The 23,008-nt window shown below is 45.2% G+C and overlaps 4 protein-coding genes across 6 annotated transcripts in view; 2 read left to right on the forward strand and 2 right to left on the reverse strand.

Annotated features, from left to right (window-relative positions):
- The window catches only part of LOC311030208 (cytochrome c oxidase subunit 5B, mitochondrial-like), a 115,875-nt gene that overhangs the window by 27,434 nt on the left and 65,433 nt on the right, over positions 1–23,008 (forward strand). The gene's annotated exons all lie outside the window — the stretch shown is intronic.
- On the reverse strand, positions 1,977–9,569 carry LOC311030123 (sorting nexin-18-like). Its single transcript, XM_084035704.1, has 4 exons — positions 8,366–9,569; positions 7,591–7,884; positions 6,499–6,881; positions 1,977–2,386 (listed from the first exon to the last, which is right to left on the reverse strand). Exons 1-4 carry the CDS (start codon positions 9,118–9,120, stop codon positions 2,160–2,162), a joined length of 1,659 nt encoding a protein of 552 aa, XP_083891830.1. The 5' UTR covers positions 9,121–9,569; the 3' UTR covers positions 1,977–2,159.
- Positions 7,798–13,657, forward strand: kiaa1958 (KIAA1958 ortholog). Of its 3 annotated transcripts, none has more exons than XM_084035705.1 (6): positions 7,798–7,911; positions 11,233–11,541; positions 11,769–12,264; positions 12,426–12,599; positions 12,732–12,914; positions 13,012–13,657. In XM_084035705.1, the coding sequence occupies exons 2-6, from the start codon at positions 11,242–11,244 to the stop codon at positions 13,317–13,319; spliced, it is 1,461 nt and encodes a 486-aa protein (XP_083891831.1). In that variant the 5' UTR covers positions 7,798–7,911; positions 11,233–11,241; the 3' UTR covers positions 13,320–13,657. The 3 variants fall into 3 exon arrangements, with proteins under 3 accessions (XP_083891831.1, XP_083891833.1, XP_083891832.1); XM_084035707.1 differs by lacking the exon at positions 7,798–7,911 and adding an exon at positions 10,286–10,434; XM_084035706.1 differs by lacking the exon at positions 7,798–7,911 and adding an exon at positions 10,436–10,561.
- LOC311029607 (growth arrest and DNA damage-inducible protein GADD45 gamma-like) lies at positions 18,954–20,633 on the reverse strand. The gene is made up of 3 exons (XM_084034831.1): positions 20,180–20,633; positions 19,859–20,066; positions 18,954–19,745 (listed from the first exon to the last, which is right to left on the reverse strand). Exons 1-3 carry the CDS (start codon positions 20,278–20,280, stop codon positions 19,632–19,634), a joined length of 423 nt encoding a protein of 140 aa, XP_083890957.1. The 5' UTR covers positions 20,281–20,633; the 3' UTR covers positions 18,954–19,631.

Consider the following 23,008-nt stretch of genomic DNA (forward strand, 5'->3'; position numbering starts at 1 on the left):
CTAGATGTATATTGACTCATATATGCAACACGACACAACTTTGTGTATGTAAATGTTTGACCAACAGGTACTCCTACTGTGATAGAGTGGAAGCTTAATGGCTTAGCATTTATAGAGTGAGAAAGCTTTGGTTTTTTGTATGAAGTGGAAGGAAAGACTGGAAAAACATAATCTTAGGAATATCTTTGTGAATTTAAAGTGCTGGCTCAGAATAACCAAGGATTTGAAATGATTAGATAAAAAAGAACATGAGCCCAGGGAGGAGGGGAGAAAGAGGCCGGTCTAAATAATGAAGAGCGTGCAACTGCAGTAACTTGACCTGCAGTCTGTGATCTCTGGTGTCGTATATCAGCGTCTGGACTGATGCCTCCACAGGAAACACTAGCAATAACACACTTCTCTTTGGGAAAACCTTTGCACTTGGATAATACTCATCTAATTTCCGTTGACCCTCTCCTCATTATCCTGCTGCTGCCCATCTGTTTGTTCCACATCATTTTTGATTCTGGCGTTCCGTCGCCACGAGGAGAAACAGAAACAAAACATTCACATTCATGAAAAACTCTGACTGAAAGACACAGAATGAGATATATGAACAAAATAAATTCTACTTTCATTTATTTACTGAAGTGCTCTTCCGATGTGTTACAGTGAAAGTGTTAAGAAACAGTTTCATCATACTGAATTATGTGCTTTGAACATTGTTAACAACCTGGCTGGTGGTGGATCCTATTATTATGTGAAGACTTTACCAGAAATACATTATGCAAGCATAACATCGAAAGCACAAGAAAACCATTGTAATGCATTTGACGTATAATCTCTGTGACACTGTATGGTCGATTTATAATGGTTACATTCACACTATCCAAAGTTAAAATACTGTATTGTGATCAATTGAAGATTTACAACAAAGAATTCTGTGAGCTTTTTTTGGTTAATCATTGGTTTAACAAGAATGTTTTAGAGCTGTAGATTAGCATACCAAGAAGAGCAAACATTAAAGCCACTATGTAGAATCTGAAAATGTCCAACTTTGGCGCCCTCGAGTGGTAGTAACAAAAAAGACACAATAGGGACAGAAACATATATTTGCACTAAGATTGTCTTTTTTTCCCCTATTTTTTACAATACATATAAAGACTATGCCCCCAGGAGAATTTAAAAAAGCCTACATATGGTGGCTTTATACTGGAAGATCTGGATTCAAAGCTTTAATGTCAGGAAGCATCCATCATGTTGACATGCCTGCACCCTTAACCTCTGACCTCTGAGCTACCCTGATTGAGGGAAAGCAGAAAGACAGAGATGAACTAGTAACCCAAAGAAGTACAACTGTGGAGCTACTTCTCAAAACAAGCAAATAGGCATCAAACATTCAAATCAGTCTGAGATACTGCTTTAGGTCTGGCGAGGCATGAACTCAAATGCAGAACAACACAGGGCTTCAAATGATAATATATGACAGCATTCGAGTTGTGTGACAGTTAGACGGTCGTAGGTCAACTTTCAAGCTGTAAGGAAATCCAAGTACTAAACTCATTCAACAGAGAAGATAGGCCCACTTTTCCTCTTTCCATATTCACAAACAATTCCCATACTGTCATAATCCATCAACACAATACTGAACCGGTCATTCAAGTAAAAACTGACACATATAGAGATAAAATAGATCATTAAATTCATGGAACCGTGTCATGGAAACATCCTCTTTCAGTTTCATGTTTACGTGTCTGTTGAGTTATGCTGGCGAGGCATGGTGAGATCACGTGACCCTGAAACCGGGAGTGGAGAGGCAACCCCGGCCCACTGAAAGCAGCTGTTTTTAATATCTGTCGCAGAGCCCGCTGAGGTGCAAGATGTGCCTGGAGCGTCAGCAAAATTCCTGTTACTGGTACATTCATCAGAGCCGTCCAGATGACCTGAGGAGTTGTCATTCCACAGTCCAGTGCCCTACATTGCTGTTTTTTTAAAAAAAAAAAAGAGTGGTATTTCTTCCAATACTTGTACCAGGACCCAAGATTCACCACTTCAGAAAGTCTTCTCTTTAAAATCACGTTCAGATGTTCTCCATTATTGAGGTTGAACCCATCAACCCCCCCCCCCTGCTTTCTCAAGGCTTTTGTAGTCCAACTTCTCTGTTCGCTCCCCCTTCTCTTCTACTGGTCGTCATCATATCTCTGAAGCGCGTCCTCCAGCTTGGCGGTGATCTTCTGGAAGAAGCCGATCTGCTCGCGGAGGTGGTGCTGCATCTGCGAGCGGAAGTCCCGTACGCGCGTGCGGTGGAAGTGCTGGATCTCTGCCAGCGTGGCACAGGAAATTATGTTGCAGCGGTCGTGGAGCTCGCCTTCCTGCTTTGGACAGTCTTTCACCTTGGTCAGTGCACCTGGAAAAGGGTGGTGAGGGTGGAAAAGAGAGGGAGAAGAATGTTAAAGTGTGACAGGTATAAAAAGCATAGAGCCCCTAGCCCTCGATGGTGATCAGCCCTGTTCCCTCAGATTAATAATGAAATAAAGAATGTCCTAACCTACTACTAGGAAAGTATTTATTTTATTATTAACATGAGGCAACATAGGGTTAAGGGAACATAGGGCTTAGGGAACATAGGGTTAAGGGAACATAGGGTTAAGGGAACATAGGGCTGAGGGAACATAGGGTTAAGGGAACGTAGGGCTGAGAGAACATAGGGCTGAGGGAACATAGGGTTAAGGGAACATAGGGCTGAGGGAACATAGGGCTGAGGGAACATAGGGTTAAGGGAACATAGGGCTGAGGGAACATAGGGTTAAGGGAACATAGGGCTGAGGGAACATAGGGTTAAGGGAACATAGGGTTAAGGGAACATAGGGCTGAGGGAACATAGGGTTAAGGGAACATAGGGCTGAGGGAACATAGGGTTGAGGCAACATAGGGTTAAGGGAATATAGGGCTGAGGGAACATAAGGTTGAGGGAACATAGGGTTAAGGGAACATAGGGTTGAGGGAACATAGGGTTAAGGGAATATAGGGCTGAGGGAACATAGGGCTGAGGGAACATAGAGTTAAGGGAACATAGGGCTGAGGGAACATAGGGTTGAAAGAACATCTTTGCTCAAATCTACGCTAGCAGTTTCCATTCTTTTATGCAGAACAAAACAGGGCTTCAAGTTATATCATATGACAGTATTCAAGTTGTGACAGATGTTAGACATAAGATGAATGAAAACCCAAGTACTAAACTCATTCAACAGAGAAGATAGGCCCACTTTTCCTCTTTCCATATTCACAACGATTTTCCATACTGTCATAAGCCATCAACACAATACTGAACAGGTCATTCAAGTAAAAACTGACACATATAGAGATAAAATAGATCATTAAATTCATGGAATCATGTCATGGACACATCCTCTTTCAGTTATTTGGGGAGTTTCATGTTTACGGCAACCCCGGCCCACTGAAAGCAGCTGTTTTTAATATCTGTCGCAGGCCCTGCTGAGGTGCAAGATGTGCCTGGAGCGTCAGCAAAATTCCTGTTACTGGTACATTCATCAGAGCCGTCCAGATGACCTGAGGAGTTGTCATTCCACAGTCCAGTGCCCTACATTGCTGTTTTTTTAAGAGTGGTATTTCTGCTTCCATTCTTCCCGTTATGCTAGGGCCTAGCGGCTAGGCTAACCTAGCTGGTAGGCCCAACTTTGATTCAGGTAAACCAGTGGTTGCTAAAAGGTTGGAAAACGTCATCACATTCTAATAAGATTTTTTTTTAAATCTCTAGTACATTGAGTTAGAGAAGCTTAGCTGCCACTATAGCTAGCCAGGAAGTAATCAGGACAAGTTAGCATGACTTACAACACTACACAGGACATTCTCTTAACCGACCCAGACATTTTTCATAATACAGAATTTTTTCTCACACACTTTTTCCAGGAACCCCTGCCCAATGCCAGTCATGACTCAGAATGTATGGACTAGTGTGACTGCACTTTCAGAAGGGAAGTAAATTTCAGTTAAAAGACGAGATGAAGAGGAACTAGGAGTAAGGCTCTAGCATGGCAGCTTGTGGAGGAAATGATGAGCCAGACTTCGTCTGGTTCGGCTCTCCTTCCGGACCTCTTTGACCTCTTTATCTAGATCTCTCTTGCTCTCTCCCTCTCGCACGGAAAAAACACACACCATACCTCCTCAAGTACACTAACGAACTGGAACTTAACTTGGACTTTGCTCTCCTCGCTGCCAAGGCGATTACAGAGCTGTAATCTGAACTCTTGTACTGTTGGCCGGTGGGAAAGCTTGTTTCGGCTCTGTAACTATCTGCAGCCCCTCTCACAAAACACCCCTCCCCTTTTCTTCTTCTTCCTCTTCAACTAGCACCAGGAGGAAGGAGGAAAAGAGGGAGAAGAAAAGAGGAGGAGGGGGAAACTTATCCTGAGACTGCTCCATTTTTGCATTCCTGCAGTCCCAGGGCAACACAGGACAAGAGGCCCAGGAATCTCTCTGCTCATTCAAATCAGATGTAGCCTTTGGAGAACCGGCGAGCTCGGGGCAATACTGTAGGTTTAGGTCAACAAAGCCGTCCGCCTTAGCGACACAGTTTGTGTGCTGCCATGTTGCTATGGTGTTGTGATTTGGTTGTTATTGGAGAAATGCTCAGTGCTTTATGACATCAATATAAACGTGAAACCTCATATTTTCTTTGTGGATTTTATCGAGTTAGAAAGAAAGAAAAACGCTATAAATCTAAACCTTTGCAATGATGCAAAGGTTTTTTTCTCTCAATGAGGATTCATTCGTCAACTTGGCCGGTTATGGAGACTGAGCCAAACAAGACATCTTTTGTTAAAAGGTAGTGATTTCACAACTATGGCAGAAGTGCAGACTTTGCATTGTGGGAAAGTTTCCTGTGACAGCAGCGGTGGGTTACTCAGAGCCTGTGTTTTTAATCTAGCATGAGTCAATGACTCCCGCCTCATAAGTCTGAAACTTGTTTATCAATTAGAAACTAAACAGACACAAGTCACAACAGGCTTTTTGGTCTTTTGGGTTTCTTCGTCTCTTACTTGGCAGGACATTTTGATAGAATCCAATGACGTGGTGGAAAGTGAGGTCATGTCCCAAAGAATGAATTGGCCAAATGCCCGCAGATATCAGCCACAGATACTGGATTTGTTTTCTTTGTTAGCACATTTGATTTATTGATTTTCTAAAATAATATAACAAAAAATGTTGTATTGTAAATACCTAACCCTACCTTTATGGTCTGTTTTTGAGGGTTAAGATCAGGTAACATTGTTTTAGTTATGGTTATGATAAGTTGACTTTTAAAGGCTTTAAAGTTTTCATCATGTTTCATTTAGCACAAGTTTCCGTCCTTGTGATCCATTACTTTTTTCCCCCCGTTGTCCCATTTAATACAAATAAGCTCACATTTCTGACATCATGCTCCGCAGAGGCATCATAATATTAAAGTTGAGCCCTTAAAGTTCATTATATGAGAGGAACTGTTCAAAGTTATGAGAAGTTAGATGCTCATTGTGGGACATAAAACAATTGTTACTTGTCACTCAGAAAGTAAGTGAACTCAGGGACACAGGGACTGTTGGGATTCAGGCTGTGCTTCCATAGTCCCGAGCTGCGATTGTGTCTAGAGAACAGAGCTCGGCAGACTATAGAAACAGTGCCTCTAGGTTTGGCAAACGTCAGGACTTTGCATGCCAGGAGCGACTCCCTCCTCCCAACCTGCACGAAACTAACAAGCCAACTCCTCTGCGAGTCCTTTGTACGCGTCCGTGTGAGGGTTTTTCTGTGTTTTCCTGTGAGTGAGCGCAGGCTCTCACAGCGTTACAATGGACTGGCCAACGGGTTTCAGTTTTCAACCCAGATAGACGATTCGGTAAATGAAAACAGATGTTGAAAGAGCCAGAATCTGGGTCTCTGTGTATTATCTGCCTGACATCGTTGTGGTTAATACACAGGAGGGCCGCGTGGCTGGATGGCTTATAGAACATAATTATTTTTTAATCCAAGTAGAAATCAATATATCTGTGAGTATTTGGTTTCAGGAGAGATTACCAGCCTGTAGCGTGGAAGCTAAGTGCGGGAGGTCTGGTGTTGTAGTGAATCCTCCCTAGATTCAAACTCTCCACCCTGCAGAGGCATCCATGAGTCCTGACCACTTGGTCCCCACTAGCTCCATTAAAAGCTAAGCCTTAAACCTCTGGCCTCCCTGTCAAGGGAAGTACGATCGGCCCCGCATCTGTTTAATTTCTTGTAAGCATTTTTTGGGGTCAGTCACTCCTTTCACATACTTCTGCAGAATTTTCCCCAAGCTATGGCTATGTTTAGCATTTGCGCCCAACATCAAATGACTACGTCGGTATGTTGAAGATTTCTCAAAGATAAACACCTCCAATGTAAGTCGTAAGTGTTCTAAATTGGAAATGAACTTGCGGTTCTTACATTTATGCTATTGTACAAACATTGTGGTTCTGATTTCAAAGCGCACGGACACGTTCCCACCTTTCTGCACGTGGATGATGTCAGGGAAATTGGCCAGGTGTCCTCTGTAGAGGTCCAGCAGGTCAGAAATGGGAGCCAGGTCGTGGCGCGGCTGCTCAGCGAAATACTCCCCCACCGCCTCGTAGGCCTCGCCGGTGTAGGCGATGGCTCTGTTCAGGCCTCCTGAGTAGGCCTGCTGGTCCAGCTCGAACGCCTGTCCCAGGATTGCGAAGGCCTGTCCGACTTTCTGGTACTCCTTCTTGAACCCCGCCATCTGCTTGCGGGCGAACTCATTGATGGTGGTGTTCACGACCACGATGTTCTCGTCCATCCTCTTGGTGAAGGTCTTGAAGCCTTCGATCTTGCTCTCGACTTCCTGGAGGTCCAGTGGGACGGCAGGTGTGCTGAAGGGAACAATGACAAAGACCATGAGGCCTCATTCTGAAATACATCATCTTTATTTATTATTCCTGTGTTCTACTTATCTCGTTCGCTATCAGGTACTCCCTAAAGATGAAAGCTTTCGGTTGCAGCTGACTGAAACAATGAAAACTGATAACAGCGTTGTGCTCAAGGGCAAAAGCCCTCCAATATTACTTTATACCATTGTAAAATGGGTGGACAAAACACCAGGAACGCCTGACACAATATTATGATGCAACACAGCACCACAACTGGTTGCCTACATTCCCCAGAATTCCTTTTACAAGCTCCAGGGATTGGGCTGTAACTTGATACAGTCAGTGGCTGGTAGAGCGAGATTTTAATAGTGATGACAACAGAGCAACAAGGTTTTGTTTTTCAAAGTAAAGAAACGAAGGAGGGTCAGGACCAAAACCTAATCTGTGTTGTAACAGCATTGCATTGTGGTCTATTTCCTGCTCTTATTAGTGCAGATGTTGGGCCTTTTCTTCAACTGATTTCTGCTTGTTTGATTGTTGAATGCTCTTTGAAAATGGTGATTCTTGAAAGAAGCCCTTGTTCTTGGACTTTAAGTGCCTGCCATCATCCAATCATTTAATTGTCCAACAAATCAAAGGCTTTTCAGTTGAGTGTTCCACCCTTTTTATAAGCTTGTAATAGAAACAAAGAGCCATTCACCCAGCCTCCTACCTGATTGTGAGGAAGAAATTGGACCCAACCAGTTCATCTCTCTCCGCCTTCCTCTTGCCCTGTTTCCAGGCCTTCTCGTCCGCCCCGCAAGTTAGGAAATGCTGGAAAACGTCGCAGCGAGCCAGCACGGGGTGGCTGATCATGTGGTTCATCCACCAGATCAGCCCCTTCCGCCGCTTGGAGATGAAGTCCTCCTCGAACCGGCCGGTGGCCTGTTTCTCTGGCAGGTGGGGCACCGAGATGACCGGGAAACGCTCCACGAGCCGAGCGTAGAGCCAGTCGAAGTGTTTATACCTGCAGAGATGATGGGAGGGGAGACGGGTGAGAGGATTTATGTACAGTGATATTTTGAGTGGACGACATGTTGGGGAGAAGGTTTGAAATGGGAAAATGGGAACAAGGGAGATTAGGAAGTGAGGTAAACACCAGGAAAAAGGCACGAGGCGGAGTGAAAATGAAGGAAAGATCCCTATTCCCCCTCCAGCAGGAGTCTGGATCTAACTGAAATGTGACGGAGTAAGTGTTGGTTGGAAACGACAGACCTACTGACAGAGGAACAATGTAAAATGTGCAGAAGGAATCTCAGAAAGGAAAAGGGAGGATTCCTCCTGAGGATTCCTCTATTTCAGCAACTTTGTGGGAACAATTGTAGCGACAGGAAAAGCCACAGAAACATGGACTTTTATGTGGGGGCCAGGGGGGATCCGGAAGAGAAATTAGTTAATAAGAGGAGGAGAAGCAGGAGGAGGGGGAGGAGGAGGAAGACGGCCTGTACCTGCGGTTGACTTGCACATTGGTGTGTGTGGGGGTCAGGCCGTAGGACATGTAGCTCTTCATGCCTTTGAACTTGGTCTGCTTGGTGGGGTCGTCAATGGTGCACGTGAACGGATACGGGTCCTCCTGCCACTCCGGTCCATGCTTCCCCATCACCACGCAGATCCTGTCCCCGTCCTTCACAAACGCCGAGGCCTCCCCGAGCAGGAAGGCCTCCCCTCCGGACTTGACAAAGGTGGAGAACCTGTTGAGGTTCCTCCCCACTGTTGCAGAGCTCTTGGCCTGCTGATGCTGCTGGGCGCTGTCCCGCCGGCCGGGCAAGGAGGTGGTCACCGGGTACAAGGGGGGCGACCTGCCGAGACCCTGAGGTGCATCGCCCGCGGGCGAGCTGTCGTCCCAGTCGTCGTCCCAGTCGTCATCGCTGCCCTGGCTGGTGTGGAAGCTGCCACCGCCACTGCCACCGCCGCCCCTCTGAGACTGGGTGTCCGAGGATGCGTAGGAGGTCTGGATGGGCGTCTGGGCTTTGGTTTTGGGCGAGGAGAGGCCGTTGTTGTTGGTGCTGGAGGTGATGTGGTCCCTGATGATCTCCACATAGGAGGCAGGGAAGAGGCCGGCCTCCCCCTTGCAGTTCTCCCCCTCCAGCCAGCCCTCCAGCTCCTCCTCACTGAACAGAGTCACCAGCTCGTTCTCTGTTATGGAGATCTCCCCTGGGTTTTCAGAGTGGAAGTCGTACAGCACTCGGCCCTTTAACGCCATAATTTCAGCACTACTACTATTTGTGTCCTGTCTCTGTCGTGTGGAGGAACGTTTCTTCGATCCGCAGATTGGACCTTTAAAGCCCCCTTTAAAGCGGGGGGGATTTAGATCACGCAGCGGAAGCACGAACTATTTTCTTTCCACGTTTGTCAAAAATCCATCAGGCTTTCATCCGAGAGAGAGAGGGAGAGAGAGAGAGAGAGAAAACACACTAGCTCGTACCCGACACCCACCTCCTCTCTCCGCTCCTCTCAAATATCATTAGTTTCCATGCAGAACTCAATCCAAGTCGGAAAGTAGAAAGGAAACCTGCCCTAACAGGGTGTTTCAGAGCCGTGTAGAGTTTTAGTTGTTTAGCTACTTCAGTCCTCCAGATAAGACCCGGGCAAAAGTCCCCTTTTTTTTCTTCCCTCTCTCTCTCTCTTCTCCCCGAGATGCTTGTTAGTTGAAGAACAGTCCCGAACACGTAGTGGACTGGCGGAGGGTGGAGTCAGCTGCAAGTTCAGTCAAGTCACTCAACTCATGCATGGAAAGAAAAACCCACATCACCTCCTTGTAAAAGCTCCAGCAGCAGCAGAAACGCATCGTCCTGTTCTGTGGGCGGTCGACACGTCATCCGCTGAGAGCGACGTCTACATCGCTGTTAACCATATCCCAATTAGCCGAGTGGAATATATTAAAATAAAAAAATTAAAAACACATTTCATCAAAGAGTTCAAATATATAATGTATTAAAAGTATATTTATTTTATTACAACTTAAATGAGTTAGGGAATTAGAGTCATGCGTAGACTTTTCGTTTCCAGCAGTTGTAATCATGCAATATTTGCATAGATATAGTTATGGATGTAATTTAAATCAGGATTATTATTATTAGTATTTATTTTATTTTTTTCATGTGGAAAAATGATATCCCAAAAAGTAATAGTCTCTGCAGGCACTAATTTATTATATATAATATACAGTAAATCGGTTTTGTGCGTTGACGCACCCCTGCCACTAGAGGTCAGTGTTACACCACACCGTGAGAGGAGGAGACAGTTCCTCCTCCCGACCAGCTGATGGCAGTAAAGCGACTTTCCCTTCGGATCTTGCGATACAGTCTTTGCTGAATCCAGACAAAGAATGTAATAATTAAACAAACGTTGTACATCTGATGTGATATATTCATGATATTTAATCAAAAAAAGCCAATTTGCGTCATAACACGATTAACAGTCGCCTCGTTGAAGTGGCCGACACGTGCGGAACAAATGAGGACGATGTGACAAATCGGTTTTAATTTATAGTAAAAAAAAACAAACAAAAAAGGAGGTAAATATAAGACATGCTGATGAACTGCCGGAGCTTTGTTCTTGTGCCTGATGGATTGTGGTTTGCCTGCAGACAGATGTTGATAGACGCGGAGGCGGTCTGGTGATCCATATAATATTAACAATATGTAAGTAGACGTGCAACTAGTTTAGAAGTTAGAGAGATGAAAAGGAAACTATAAGACTATAGAGTTTATCAATATAGCAAGTCCTCTTTGAGAAGAATCTCATCATTAGAATGAAGCTACAGACAGGAGGAGGGCCGATAAACCACGTGACTATTTCTGATTTATTACAGAGTTGAAATGATTGATTATCGATTACGAGCAACAGAAAATGAACCGAACAAATATGAACTCTTTTGATAGTCGATAGTTGCCAAGCATTTGCTGGTTGTGGCTTCTCAAGAATCTGAAGAAAGGGGAATTATCACAGACATTTCTTAACCTATTTTTGATATGTTATTGATAAGATGATTCATTGAATGACCCAGAAACTAATCCAAAAAATATGAATCGATAATAATAATTGATTACTCCAAAAGATATACATACGCCTGAGCAAACTAACACTGAAAAAAGCCAAATACAAACATATATAGTTGGTTTCCATGAATAATTATTGAAGGATTCTGGATCAACATTTAAAAAATCACAAATCCCAACTCCATCATGGGCATGTGCCACTAATAACATCATTTAAAGTTATGTTAACTTGGCAAACAGATGCTAAATCTTGATGAAGTGATTTAACTTTTGTCAGCCCTTTGTCAGCCTCCTCTCCTCTCTCCCTCCTCCAGGCTCGCACCATGTCCGACCCGGTCCAGACCACCTCTGGCAGTCTGTGTAAACTCGTCCACTGGGCTCACAGCCACGGCACCATCTGCAACCTCCTCCCCAGCCTGCAGCAACTCACCTGTGGTTCCCACGGAAACGTGCTGACTCCAGAAGCCGGTCTCCGTGGCAGCGGTGTCCCTGTGGCCGTGTGGAGCTGTGGGGCCGGACACGCCTACCACTGGCCCCTCAGTGACCATAGCAACGGCTGTGGGGGCTCAGCAAATACCAGCCAGGGCCAGGAGAGGTTTGTTCGAGGGCGTCCGTCCAACAAGGTAAAGTAGAGTTCTAATCTTGAATTTAAAAAGTATCTCAATCAACCCTATAAGCCTAAATGGATGAACACATCTCCATATTTGCATCTTTTGCTTGACTTCTGTCCACCTCTGCCATGCAAGGTGTGATGATTAATACACCTCTAACTCACCCGGTTAAGACTGTAACTTAAGTCTTCAGTCTGTAACTTTAATTTCTCATCTATTCTCTCTTTCTGACCCTCCAGGTGAAGGTGTCATGTGACCTCGGCTACAGCGAAGCAGCGTCGGAGGGGGAGGAGTTCAGCATCCGGCTGTTTGACAACGCTGGATGTGATTCGTCAGCGACAGACGAAGATGGAGCCTACGAGCCCCGCCCATCCAGGAAACGAGGCGGGGCGCCGGGAGGAGCAGCGGCAGGGAAGAAGGTCAAGCAGGAAGCCATCTCTGCAGAGGGTTATGACACTGCTGCTAACATAGCTAGCATGGGGCTAGCAGTGAAAGACGCTGTGCATGTGTCACAGGCTTGTCGGGCGTCAAACACACACTCTCAAGGCGCACACACACTGTTGCCCAAAACGCTCCTCTCACCCTGCCGTCAGCCCCGGGAAGGACGGGATCAGGGGTGTGAGGGACTAGAGGGCCTGGAGATGGAGCTGCGAGGAGGAAGCAGCTGCATGGCAGGGACCACAGAGCAGGCTGAGAGATGCAGCTCCGCCACAGAGACCACGGAGAAGACTGCAGGTACAGCTTTGTTGTGAGGCAGAGACACAACCCCAGCTTTAATTGGAAATTACCCAGTGTGTGTGTGTGTGTGTGTGTGTGTGTGTGTGTGTGTGTGTTAATATGGACTGGCTTCCTGTTTCTCACCAGTTGTGATTTGTTTTGCTCCTGTGAATCTGCAGGGGAGCAGGACGAGCTGGAGAAGCTGCGGTCGTTACTCTGTGCAGAACGCAGCCGTAACCAGCAGATGACGGAGATCATCTCCGGTCTGAAGCAGGACAAGGAGCTGCTGCAGCATGAGCTCACCAAAAAGGCCAAACTCATCTGTGACTTCCTGCAAGACAAACTGCGGCCAGGTGGGGCTTGGTTTTTAAAACGATGGCAAGATAACAGCTTGTTAATAACTGTAGTAGTAAAAGAAGTCAAATGGAAGAGTTCTGTACTGTATTGCCAAATCCCCAAATGTAATTTTCTCTCTCCGACACTAGAGAAGAGGTGGCCTTGCTGCTCCAATCAAATGGAACCAGGAAGTTCACACATGCCCTCTTCTGACGATGTGGATTCACCGATACTGTTCGACTCCTTTGATGAAATGGAGCTTCACCCTCTGGACCACCACCGGACCCTGAAGGGCAAGAGGAGCCGGGACGGGGAAAACACCCGTGTCAGGAGTAAGGACATGACACAACAGTGACGGTGGTTAGATTGCATTTATTTCCTTTTTGCATGTACTGATGCGTCGTCCTCCCCCGTCTCTTCCCTCCCCAGTGAAAAACGTGGTGGGCGTGATAGCGCGCTACATGGCGGCCCTCCAGGAGTTCCGCCGCAGCGTTTCCATGAAGGTGGCCTTTGACCGGGTCGGCGTGGACCGCAACACGATATCCCGTACGGCGGCCATAGCCGAGCTCAGTCTGGCCGCCCCGGAGGTGTTCCACGCTCTGGCACCGTGGGACGAGAAGGAGGAGACACTGGCACATTACGCCCACCGCTGCCGACAGGCCATGGACGACAACATCAAGGCCAAGATCAAGACGATGAAGACGAAAGGTGAACTGCTGCCCATCGTGTCAAAGTGACTGAATGGAAGAAAAAGAACACCTGGATTATCATATTCTACCCTGAGATACTGATACAAGTCTGTGGTCCTGATCATCATGTGACTACAGTGCATTCTGGACACATTTCTGGGTGTAAACTCTCTGTCTCCCGTCTGTTCATAATTATGACTCTGGGAAGAATAAGCTCTTTATAATCCGGGATAATCGCATACAGACAGACAGAAGTCCAAACCACATTTGTGATCCCGCTACAGTAGGAGTCTCTAGGACCACATTTTAACAGAAAGATATACAATGTTTAAAATGTTACTCAAACCACTTTGTAAATAAATGTCTCTACTTTTTGATGTTTCAGTAAATATTCTGATCAATAAAGGACTTTCAAGTATTCACTGACTCAATAATGTTGCATGGATTGTTATGTTTCTTACAATAAACCATGAAATACAGTGACTGTTATGGATTAAAGCAAGCTTCTTTGGATGGTAAAAATACTAGTATTGATAAATATGGGTATTGCCAAACATTCCTTCCTCAGGTAACACCTAATACTCGTGGATGAAGGAATATATATATATTTTTTTTTTTCCTTTTGAAAATGGATGACTAAAACTTGGATGCAAACACAAAGATCACAACTGAGGAAAGAAATCAGAACCGACCATAAATTAAAAAAGGCTTCTGCCACTAGGGGACGCTGTAACATATCCTATCAGATATGTACTCTATGTATTTTTTTTTAGTATCACGTCACAGTGAGGAGACAGAAAAGTGTGAAGTTGAGTCATTTATGTTCTTTTGGTCGATCAAATAATATTTCCGTCTTTAAAATAATAAAGATGTATGTTGAGAATGTCCATCAATGTTGTGCATTCAGCATTCAGTATTTAATAAGTTATATCTTTATTTCTTTTTTGAAAGAAGAGAAGAGATTAGATGCTTCTATTTATCTCAAAGTTTGATATTAGTCTTGCTAGATGCCTTTTTATTGATTTATTTTATTTATTTATTCGGTCATTCATTGATTCTATTATTTGATATATAAAACATATCTCAGCTGAGCAGAGAGTCCTTTATTGACTGAGGAAAACATACAAATAGTTATTGTGAGAAACAGACATTTGTTTACCCTTTTTTTTTTTTTTTTTTATTGATTCCAAAAGTGATTTGTGGAAATTTGCTGAAATAGTGTGTTATTTTTTTTATTTTGGAGAACCACAAGTGGAACTAACCGGAGAGGAAACACTAATCAATCCGACACACAGAGCATCCTGAAGCACTAAAACAGCAAAGTGCCCTCCTACCTATCTGACTAATTGAGACACTTTGTTAATGACGACACCTCCAACGACCAATCAGAAACCAGGGATGTGTCGCTGGGTAGAGAAAGGTGCATAGCCTGCCCTGCTATTGGCTCTGGCTGGATTTCCTTTGAGTGATCCCTGAACAGATGATGTGGCTCTTCCATATGGCAGGCCTCGGGGACTCCTTTGTGCTGTGACTGATGTGCCTCACGTTAACTTTAAAGGTTTCCTCCTTTACTTTAGGTCCCCCTCCCCCCCAGCGCTCCACCCCTCTGCTGCTGATCTGCAGGATGAATGAGGAGTCAGCCCGATGTTGATCAGGCAAAGTGTGCCTTTGGTTTTGTTTCCAGCCCCCCCTCTCTCCCTGCAGCCCTGCAGGCTGCACACTCACAGCTCCAGACTTTGTTTTGAGGTGAAAAGGATGGTCTCAAATGTGCCGTGCAGCCAACAGCAGCTGCTCCTGGACCTTTCCATTCTTCAGCACAAAAGAGGGGAAAGGGCCGGGGTCTCGCTGCACCTTTGTGCCGGGCCCCTCCTGTCGTTTTTTTTTTGCTCTTTGTGTCCGTGGATGAGGGTGTAGAAGTGTTGGCTTTTGTTTGACTGAGAGTTTATGTTGTTGTTGGTTAGGGGGAGCTATGGATTGGGGGTTGGAGGACGTGCAGCACAAGCACATTTATATCTGGTTCTACAGCACACACCTTGCATGTATGCAAACAGATGCATGACTCATCGGAAGGCAGATCTCCGGTCCACATTATGGGATTCAGGTCTCATATTTCATGCATTACTTTATAGAAAGCCTCCAAAGTAAAAACGTATTTTATCTTATGTGACATGTGGTTGAAAGCTCTCTCTCTCTCTCTCTCTCTCTCTCTCTCTCTCTCTCTCTCTCTCACACACACACACACACACACACACATACACACACACACACACACAGAGTTACTGCTGTGTCTGAACAAGGCCCTTGAGGGCCCCAGCATTGAATGGAGAAGCAGAACAGTGTTTTGGCAACAGCTGGCAGTGAGTGTGCATGTGTGCATATAGATGTGTGTGTGTGTGTGTGTGTGTGTGTGTGTGTGTGTGTGTGTGTGTGTGTGTGTGTGTGTGTGTGTGTGTGTGTGTGTGTGTGTGTGTGTAAGCCCACTTTGTGTTTACAAGCTGCAACTGTGGACGTAAACAGATAAAAAAAAGAAAAATGCGTGTTCATATTTATTTACACTCTAGTTACATTTAAAGATAAAATCTAATGCAAACAAATGTATACGTTCACTTCCAAATAAACAACTTAGAGTGTTATAATGCAGTACGTGTTATGCAAAAAAAAAACACACACAACTTTAGCTGTCTTTACAGTCTTTACAGTACATACAAATTCTCATTTTAAAACCAAAATGATGTGTTTTGAGTTATTTCATGAGTTGTTTGAGTTATTCAAATGAGTTATTAGAATGAAACCTGCTTGCTCTTCCTGTAATAAGAGAGCAGCAGCCTGTGGGGCTGCAGCTTCATGTAATCAGTGATTAGATTCACCATGAGTTGACACGAGCCCAACTGATGGATATCAGAAACCGGAATTAGCATTAACAGCTGATGACTGAGGGAATGGGCGTGTGCGTTGTTTGACCTCCAGCCTGTTGTGACCAGACTTATGTTAATGACGGTGTGCAATATTAGCATAGTTTAAGCACTATATTAGCATAGCTATCAGACAGAGCGAGTCAGCAGACACTGAAACTCTCTGCAACTATGGATCCATCTTATCAAACTTTCCTTGTTCCAAGACGCATTTTCCAAAGATATAAATTAGTTTGGTTATTTCAGCGTGAATATAATAAGTATGTGCTGCTTAATAAAATCAGATAAATAAAATGAATTGAGCTGTGGAGGGGAAGATGCTCATGTCAGTATCCTAGGAGACCTGCTGGACCAAAACACCAACAAACTAAGAGCACAGAAAAACGCACGTGCACGTCCACACGCACACGCATGCACGCTCAGCCTGCAGCCAGTCATTACCATCTGCTGCAGCTCTCCAGCGCACAGAAAAGGTTTTGGGAGGAGGAGGAGGAGGCTTTTCTTCTAAAAGGACACTTGAGAAGCAGCATGTGGCTGCAGCAGCAGAGCTCTTTATGACCGGGGGTGAGACGGAGGGCAGCCCGGGGTGTTCAGGGTCGGCAAGTTTAGAAAGCAAATTCAAGTTACATTTCAGTGCGTGTACAGTTAGTCGATGGGATTTTAAAGTAATGCTGGGTGTATTTTCTTTTAAAGCTTATCTTGCTGTTTCTCCTTACTTGCAGTCTTTATGCTGAGCGGCCGGACTACAGTCATTAGTATCTATCTGACTCTCAGAATCCCCCCAAACGATTCCTTATAAGCGTGTATTTACAGATGTGCTTAAGTTGGTCACTTATTGACGGTTTGTGCAGCTCCATCCTGTAGGGACTCTGCTGTGGTTACACGTGTTTCTGCTGACTGTTGATGTGACGCTGGTGTTGGTCAGGATTCGGTCCTGACTGGATGAATGGCAGCAGGCTTGTGCCAGACACACGGCCTCTTCCTCCACCTCCTCCTCCTCTCTCCCCCCCCCCATCATTAAATTGGACAGCAGATGGAGTGAGCACTGGGTTGGTTGCCGTGGAGATTTAAAGGGGTGATTCAAAGGGCTTTTCAGCTGGTCCTGCTTGCTCTATTTTGTCTTTCTTTTTTTTTTTTTTGGCAGGAAGGTTTGTGTATATGCTCATCACAGTGGCTGATGGAGCCGGTTCAGGGTTCGTATGTCTCAACTGTGCAGACTTAGAATCACTTGTTTTCTGGTGAAACATTGCATTGTGGGAGAGAGAGAGAGAGAGTGTGTGTGTGTGTGTGTGTGTGTGTGTGTGTGTGTGTGTGTGTGTGTGTGTGTGTGTGTGTGTGTGTGTGTGTGTGTGTATGTGTGTGTGTGTGTCACAGTGGGGCATGGGGGCTGCAGCAGCTGTTGACTCCACAATAGTTTGACTTGCATGCGGCCGGTCACTGCAGAGTTTCGGATCCAAAGTCACAAAAGCCTCTTAAGGGCTCTGAATCACAAATGAGAGGAAGAAAAGAAAAGCCAAAGTGTGCCAGGAGCAAGAGATCACCTTCATTAAGCTGCAGTTTCAGTTTGGTTGAATGTTCTCCACTTCAATGGAGGCGGCATCAGGAAATGAGACGACAGCAACTGTTAACCATTATAGCTAAAGTTAGTCTCACTCTTATTTCTGTAAACGCACTGAATCACTGGGTCGCACAAAATCAGAAAACATCTTACGAGAGTTACTGTGGAGAAAGATCCTGTCAATCATATCTGATCGTTAACCAACAGTACAAAAAAATAAATGCATAAAAAAGAACAGAGATGCCAGGATGCTGCAAGGTTTTAGATCTCTGGAAAGAGAAGTTATCTCTCGTCGTGCCTGAACACATCTTAAAATTGCTTTGCCTCTTGAATACTGTTGGGAAATATGTTCATTCACTGTCTTGCTAAGAGCTGCCTGTTTGTGCTGGAAATTTGCAGCCAAAGCCAGCTGGCGATTAGCTTCGCCAAAATAAAGCTCAAATTGTGTTTTTCTTTTTACACTTCGGCTGTTAAAAACCACCAACTGCATCATTTTAAAACCTGCTCAAAGGGAGGCCAGGGTCTGAGGGATGAAACCACAACCACTTCTGTATCATGTAGACTCTGTGAAGTGAACACATGTGACACACATGTGACACTGCTTGCCTGCTTTCATGCCTGAGTGGAGGACAGAACTGTTACTCATCTGTCGTACAGCCTTGAGATGACACGTGTCCTCAATAAAAGGAGATGGGAAATGTATCCATCAAGGCCAGCTCCACCCGAGTCACCATCCAAACACATGAATGGCATTGTGATGCACATTAACCGATACTTGCATTGCAAAACTTGCATTACAGGTATCGCATTCAAATTGCATGAATGTCAAACACTGCACTATGTTTCATCTATTGCCTCCATCTAGTGAAAGCAGTCGGATTTTCTTGAAGCATCTCACATTTAGAAGCAGCAAATACATCGGTTTTCCAAATCGAAAGCATCCTCAGAGCTTATTTGATGTGAGGTAAAGGTATAAACACCTGACATGTTTTGAGCTGCAGGCTGATCACAGCTGTGTTAAGATTTTAAAATAGCAAAAGCCAAAATAGTTTGGAGAAGGTTTGCAGAAGAAAAGGCTGAAAAAAGGCAGTCAGAAGGCAGAATGCTGAATTTGAACATTTTATTTTTAGAGCTTTCATCTTATAACAAATCAAACAGGACGTGATCATGTTATACCATTTACATGAATACAGCTGAAGTGAAACCCTCAGGAATTACATTGTTTCTTTATATTTCAGATCAACATACTTGTTTTCTTTTCATTTTAACACATTTTTTATGTTTTTTTCCTCTCAATGTTACATATCTATAGTGAAACCTTATAGATAGTATTTTTTTTTTCCTATACTTTTTAAGGAATATCATTTGTCATTGTTAAATTTCTAAAGTGAAACCTTTAGAGAATTAAGACAATTCTGGAAAGTGGGAAACATATCCGCTGATTGCAACTGATGTCATGTTGCTCAGCAAAGAGAACATCTTTAAAAAAAGTCTTTTTTTTTAAGAACGCCTCTTTCTCAGCACCGCTTCTTCTCCTGCTGCGCGTGCTTCAACGTGCGACGTTTGGCCCGTGGGACGCACGGGACGCAGAACTCGCATCTCCTTCCTCTCCAGACCTCATCCGCACAAAGAATGAGGGTCGATGTGTCGCTCTTGTGGCATACCGGACTCTCATTCACATAAAGAATGAGAGTCATCTTGGCATGGACGGGACAAGAGGCGACGGTTCACGGGCGGCCCCCGAGGGCCGGCGCCGTGCTGCCTGGACGGGATTCCTCCTCAGGAGTATCCAGGGATGAGCAGAAACAGGGTCATCCTGGTCGTCAGGATGAGTATTTCCCAAAAAGAAGCTTTGCAGCATCTGAGCAAGAGAGGAGCCGAGGCCCCGGATCAACGCTCGGGGAGGCTGATCTCGGGAACCCAGTCGTTCACGCTGCGGCTCTCCTCACAGAACAGGTGCAGCTTCTCCAGAGCAGGGTCCTCCCAAGAGCCATCAGCTGGGTTCTGTTCAAACAGGAGGAGGAAAGAGGCTTTAGTCACGTGTTTCTTTCAAAAAGGCATCACATACAGACTTCTGACACCATTTAGAATTGCACGGTCATCTGAGCTCTACATACCGTGATGAGGACGCAGTGAGCGTCTTCAAGCTGCTCCGCCTTGTCGCCGACGATCTCAGCCAGACACTGCATGTCGCTCACTCGGACGATGCTGATGCCGTTGTCGAAGCAGAAGGACTGGATGAGGGTGAAGTGGATCTGCAGAGCGATGTCGCCCTCGAAGTCCTCGTCCACGGCCAGGACGCAGAAAGACACGCTGTCCGGGTCACTGTGGACAAAGAGAAGTCAACTCTCAGTTAGATGCTGCTGATAGACATGGTTCATGTTGGTTGCTAAGCGAGGGTGCCAAAGTCACACTTCAGTCATGTTCACTTTACTTACTCAGTCATGATTTTGGCGCTCTCGTAGACTCCAACAGTGAGCCGTTCCTCGCCCTGAGCACAGAGCAGAGCTTCCTTCAGAGATTTGCCAGGAGACTGCATGGTGATGCTTTAGCTTACAGTTCAGCTGATGTGGTCAGAAAGTCCAGAGAGGAGTGTTTGTGTCCCCCTCCAAGGATCTGACAGAATTTATACTGCAGAGCCGGCACACGCTCACTCTCTGATTGGCCGTTTGGGGCACAATGGGCGACAACAGGCCTGCAGCCCCCGCCACACCCTCTGGGACGCGTGCCTATAGAAAAGTCTTAGAAAGTCGGGGGAAGTATTGGTTGAAAGGATCAGATGTAGAAACTCTGTGACCTTCAAGGGATTCTTTCAGCTTGCAGGAATAATGAAACCACACAGGGAGACCAGACTGTTGTCGTCAAAGTACTTAAAGATCGGGAAAAATTATACGCAACTCTCATTCAAAAGAGGACAGGATCTACAGCACTTTACGTCATCACAACACAATATGACTGAACTGAAACCTTTAAGTTACATTTGATTTCTGTCAAAATGAATCCAGTTTTGTTCTCTGAATGTTCTTGAAGTATAAGAAAATGTGTAACATTTTGCCTCTTAATGTTTCCATGCTGTATAAAAGAAACACCTGGAAAAAATACTTTCAAAATGTTAAAACTATAAAGCATGAATACACTCATGTTCCTCCTCTTTTGCTTACAGAATGTTGCAGAAGACACTTTTTTTCCAGTTTGAAGGAGCGGACATTTTTGAAGTTTGCAGAAAAGAAATGATAGAATATAGATTTGTTTCTGGTACAGTTGTGTGTGTCATAATGCTCACTAACCACCTTAATTACATTGGATGTCAGACAGACTTGTAGCCTTAACTCGTGACCAATTTTCACTGCGTGCACCGTCGACGTGTAGATTGGGCAGTGGCACGCGCCGCTGCTTTGCATGCCTAAAGGTGGGCCTCACTTGAGGCGCGTGGCATCTGGAGATGCCTGCATGCTCTATCTCTCTGCCTGCTTCACTCTCCATAGCAACCGAGCGATACCATCTGTCCCCGGGGGGAAGGAGGGGGGGAGTGGGGGGGACAAAGGGAGTCAGACAGCACCTGCTGGGCGTGATGGCAATTTTTCGATCCACTGTAAATATTGTTTTAAAGTTTTTAGACTAAACAAAACACGAAGACAAACGCAAAGTGAGTCACACTTTTGATTTTTGCTTGTTTCATGACTCAGAAACACGCATTGCATCAATGCAAAATGTATTTGTTTCATCTTTAAGATAAACTATTCGACTGAGTCATATTTGCACACACATGAGCCTTAAAATCTCGTCCTGCAGCTGACACGATCCGTCCTTACAAAGGGGTTCGGGGCTTTGCTGAGTGGCCGCGGGTCACAGAGGAGTCCTGACCAGCAGCACCTGTCGCGCGCTGCCGGGGAGGCCTCCGTCTGGCAGATGTGCTTCAGCAACAATAGGTCGGTATCGATTTGCACGCGCCTGCCCTGCGGCCATGCAAGCTGATCCTTCCTATATCTCAGTGTGTGAGTCTCTCTCTCTCAGCTGGATGCAAATCAAACTTTGCTTCCAACGTCAGATCATGTGCTGATGAGTTTGCAGAAACCGAAAGTCAAAATAAACAAATAACGCTGCAGTATCAGATAAGAGCGTTTGCATCGCCTTCTCCTACGTGTTTACAGCTCACACTGGACGTGATTTCGATCTGCTTTTACACGTCTGGGATAGTTTGGAGATAACACACTTTTTTTATAGTGAAAGTTTAGACCATAAGCTTCCCTTTGGCATTCAAATGTAATAAAAACTCAGACAACAGACTGGCGAATGTGAAGACTTGTAGACAAAAGATCGGCGCGCCCTGGGGTCGGGATTGACCTGGGTTTGGGGAGGGGGGGGGGCTTCAGTTCTCCATCTGCCGCTCTGCCTTCCGCAGAACAATAGCGCTGAATCAATCACCGCCAACCTGTGTCTCCTGCCTCTCCACTCCAGCCCCCCTCCTCTGTTTACGCAGCAGCGGCAGCAGGCCTGACCCGATGCGAGATGAGTTTTGTATTATTATGCAGATACAACTTGAAGCAAATAAGCACGAGCTGTTAGGAAGATACTGCTTCATGGAGGTGGCGAATGGAGCCGTGCGTAAAAGTTTCGTCGTGCGTAAAAGTGACCGGAAATCAATATAAGTGTGTCAGAAATAATTTGATTTAAAGGCACAAATGATGAAATTCAGTACATCTACACATCGTCTATTAAATATAACAAAATCAAGCAGCGCGTGAAAGTTTCGTGGTGCTTAAAAGTGTTTGGAGAAGAACAGAAAGTTGTTTGTGATCAGAGGACATTCGCTGCGTAAACGCACCAAACACGCGTGCAATAAACGTAAAAGTGCAATAAGTTGTCCTATAGAATGCAGTCCGTGTGGCCCCCCTGAACTCCCCAGAGTAGGCTAAATAAATAAAAACCCAGCAAGGCTTTTCTGGACAGCTGATGGCCACGTGGTCAGCATGGGCCAGCAGCGCAGATTGCGCAGCACGCACAGCGTTCTGGCACGCGCTGGTCATTTGCATTTGTATGGGGAACCGAGATAATACAGGGTTTCTGTGCGCACAATGGGGCCGTTTTACGGCCAGCCTCTAGTCCACAGATGGCATCATCCACCTGCCCTTTCTCTCGGCTGTAAGGGGGGGAGGGGCTGCATCACACTTTCTCCATGTTGCTGCTAAAATACTCAAAAACCTAAAACAGAAGAAACTGTTTTAGGGGGTTTGTTGTGTTTTCTTTTAGTCGAGTTCATATTTAAT

This window comes from Eutrigla gurnardus (genome assembly GCF_963514095.1).
Source record: "Eutrigla gurnardus genome assembly, chromosome: 19".
Taxonomy (NCBI): domain Eukaryota; kingdom Metazoa; phylum Chordata; class Actinopteri; order Perciformes; family Triglidae; genus Eutrigla; species Eutrigla gurnardus.

Excerpts from the sequence above, each read along its gene's own strand:
- kiaa1958 (XM_084035705.1), top strand. The coding sequence starts at position 11,242 with ATGTCCGACCCGGTCCAGACCACCTCTGGCAGTCTGTGTAAACTCGTC. Across the intron at positions 11,542-11,768 it reads GAGGGCGTCCGTCCAACAAG|GTGAAGGTGTCATGTGACCT; the intron begins GTAAAGTAGAGT and ends CTGACCCTCCAG. Across the intron at positions 12,265-12,425 it reads GACCACGGAGAAGACTGCAG|GGGAGCAGGACGAGCTGGAG; the intron begins GTACAGCTTTGT and ends GTGAATCTGCAG.
- LOC311030123 (XM_084035704.1), bottom strand. The coding sequence starts at position 9,120 with ATGGCGTTAAAGGGCCGAGTGCTGTACGACTTCCACTCTGAAAACCCA. Across the intron at positions 7,885-8,365 it reads AATGTGCAAGTCAACCGCAG|GTATAAACACTTCGACTGGC; the intron begins GTACAGGCCGTC and ends TCATCTCTGCAG. Across the intron at positions 2,387-6,498 it reads CATCATCCACGTGCAGAAAG|GTGCACTGACCAAGGTGAAA; the intron begins GTGGGAACGTGT and ends ACCCTTTTCCAG.
- LOC311029607 (XM_084034831.1), bottom strand. The coding sequence starts at position 20,280 with ATGCAGTCTCCTGGCAAATCTCTGAAGGAAGCTCTGCTCTGTGCTCAG. Across the intron at positions 20,067-20,179 it reads AGCGCCAAAATCATGACTGA|TGACCCGGACAGCGTGTCTT; the intron begins GTAAGTAAAGTG and ends CTTTGTCCACAG. Across the intron at positions 19,746-19,858 it reads CTCACTGCGTCCTCATCACG|AACCCAGCTGATGGCTCTTG; the intron begins GTATGTAGAGCT and ends CTGTTTGAACAG.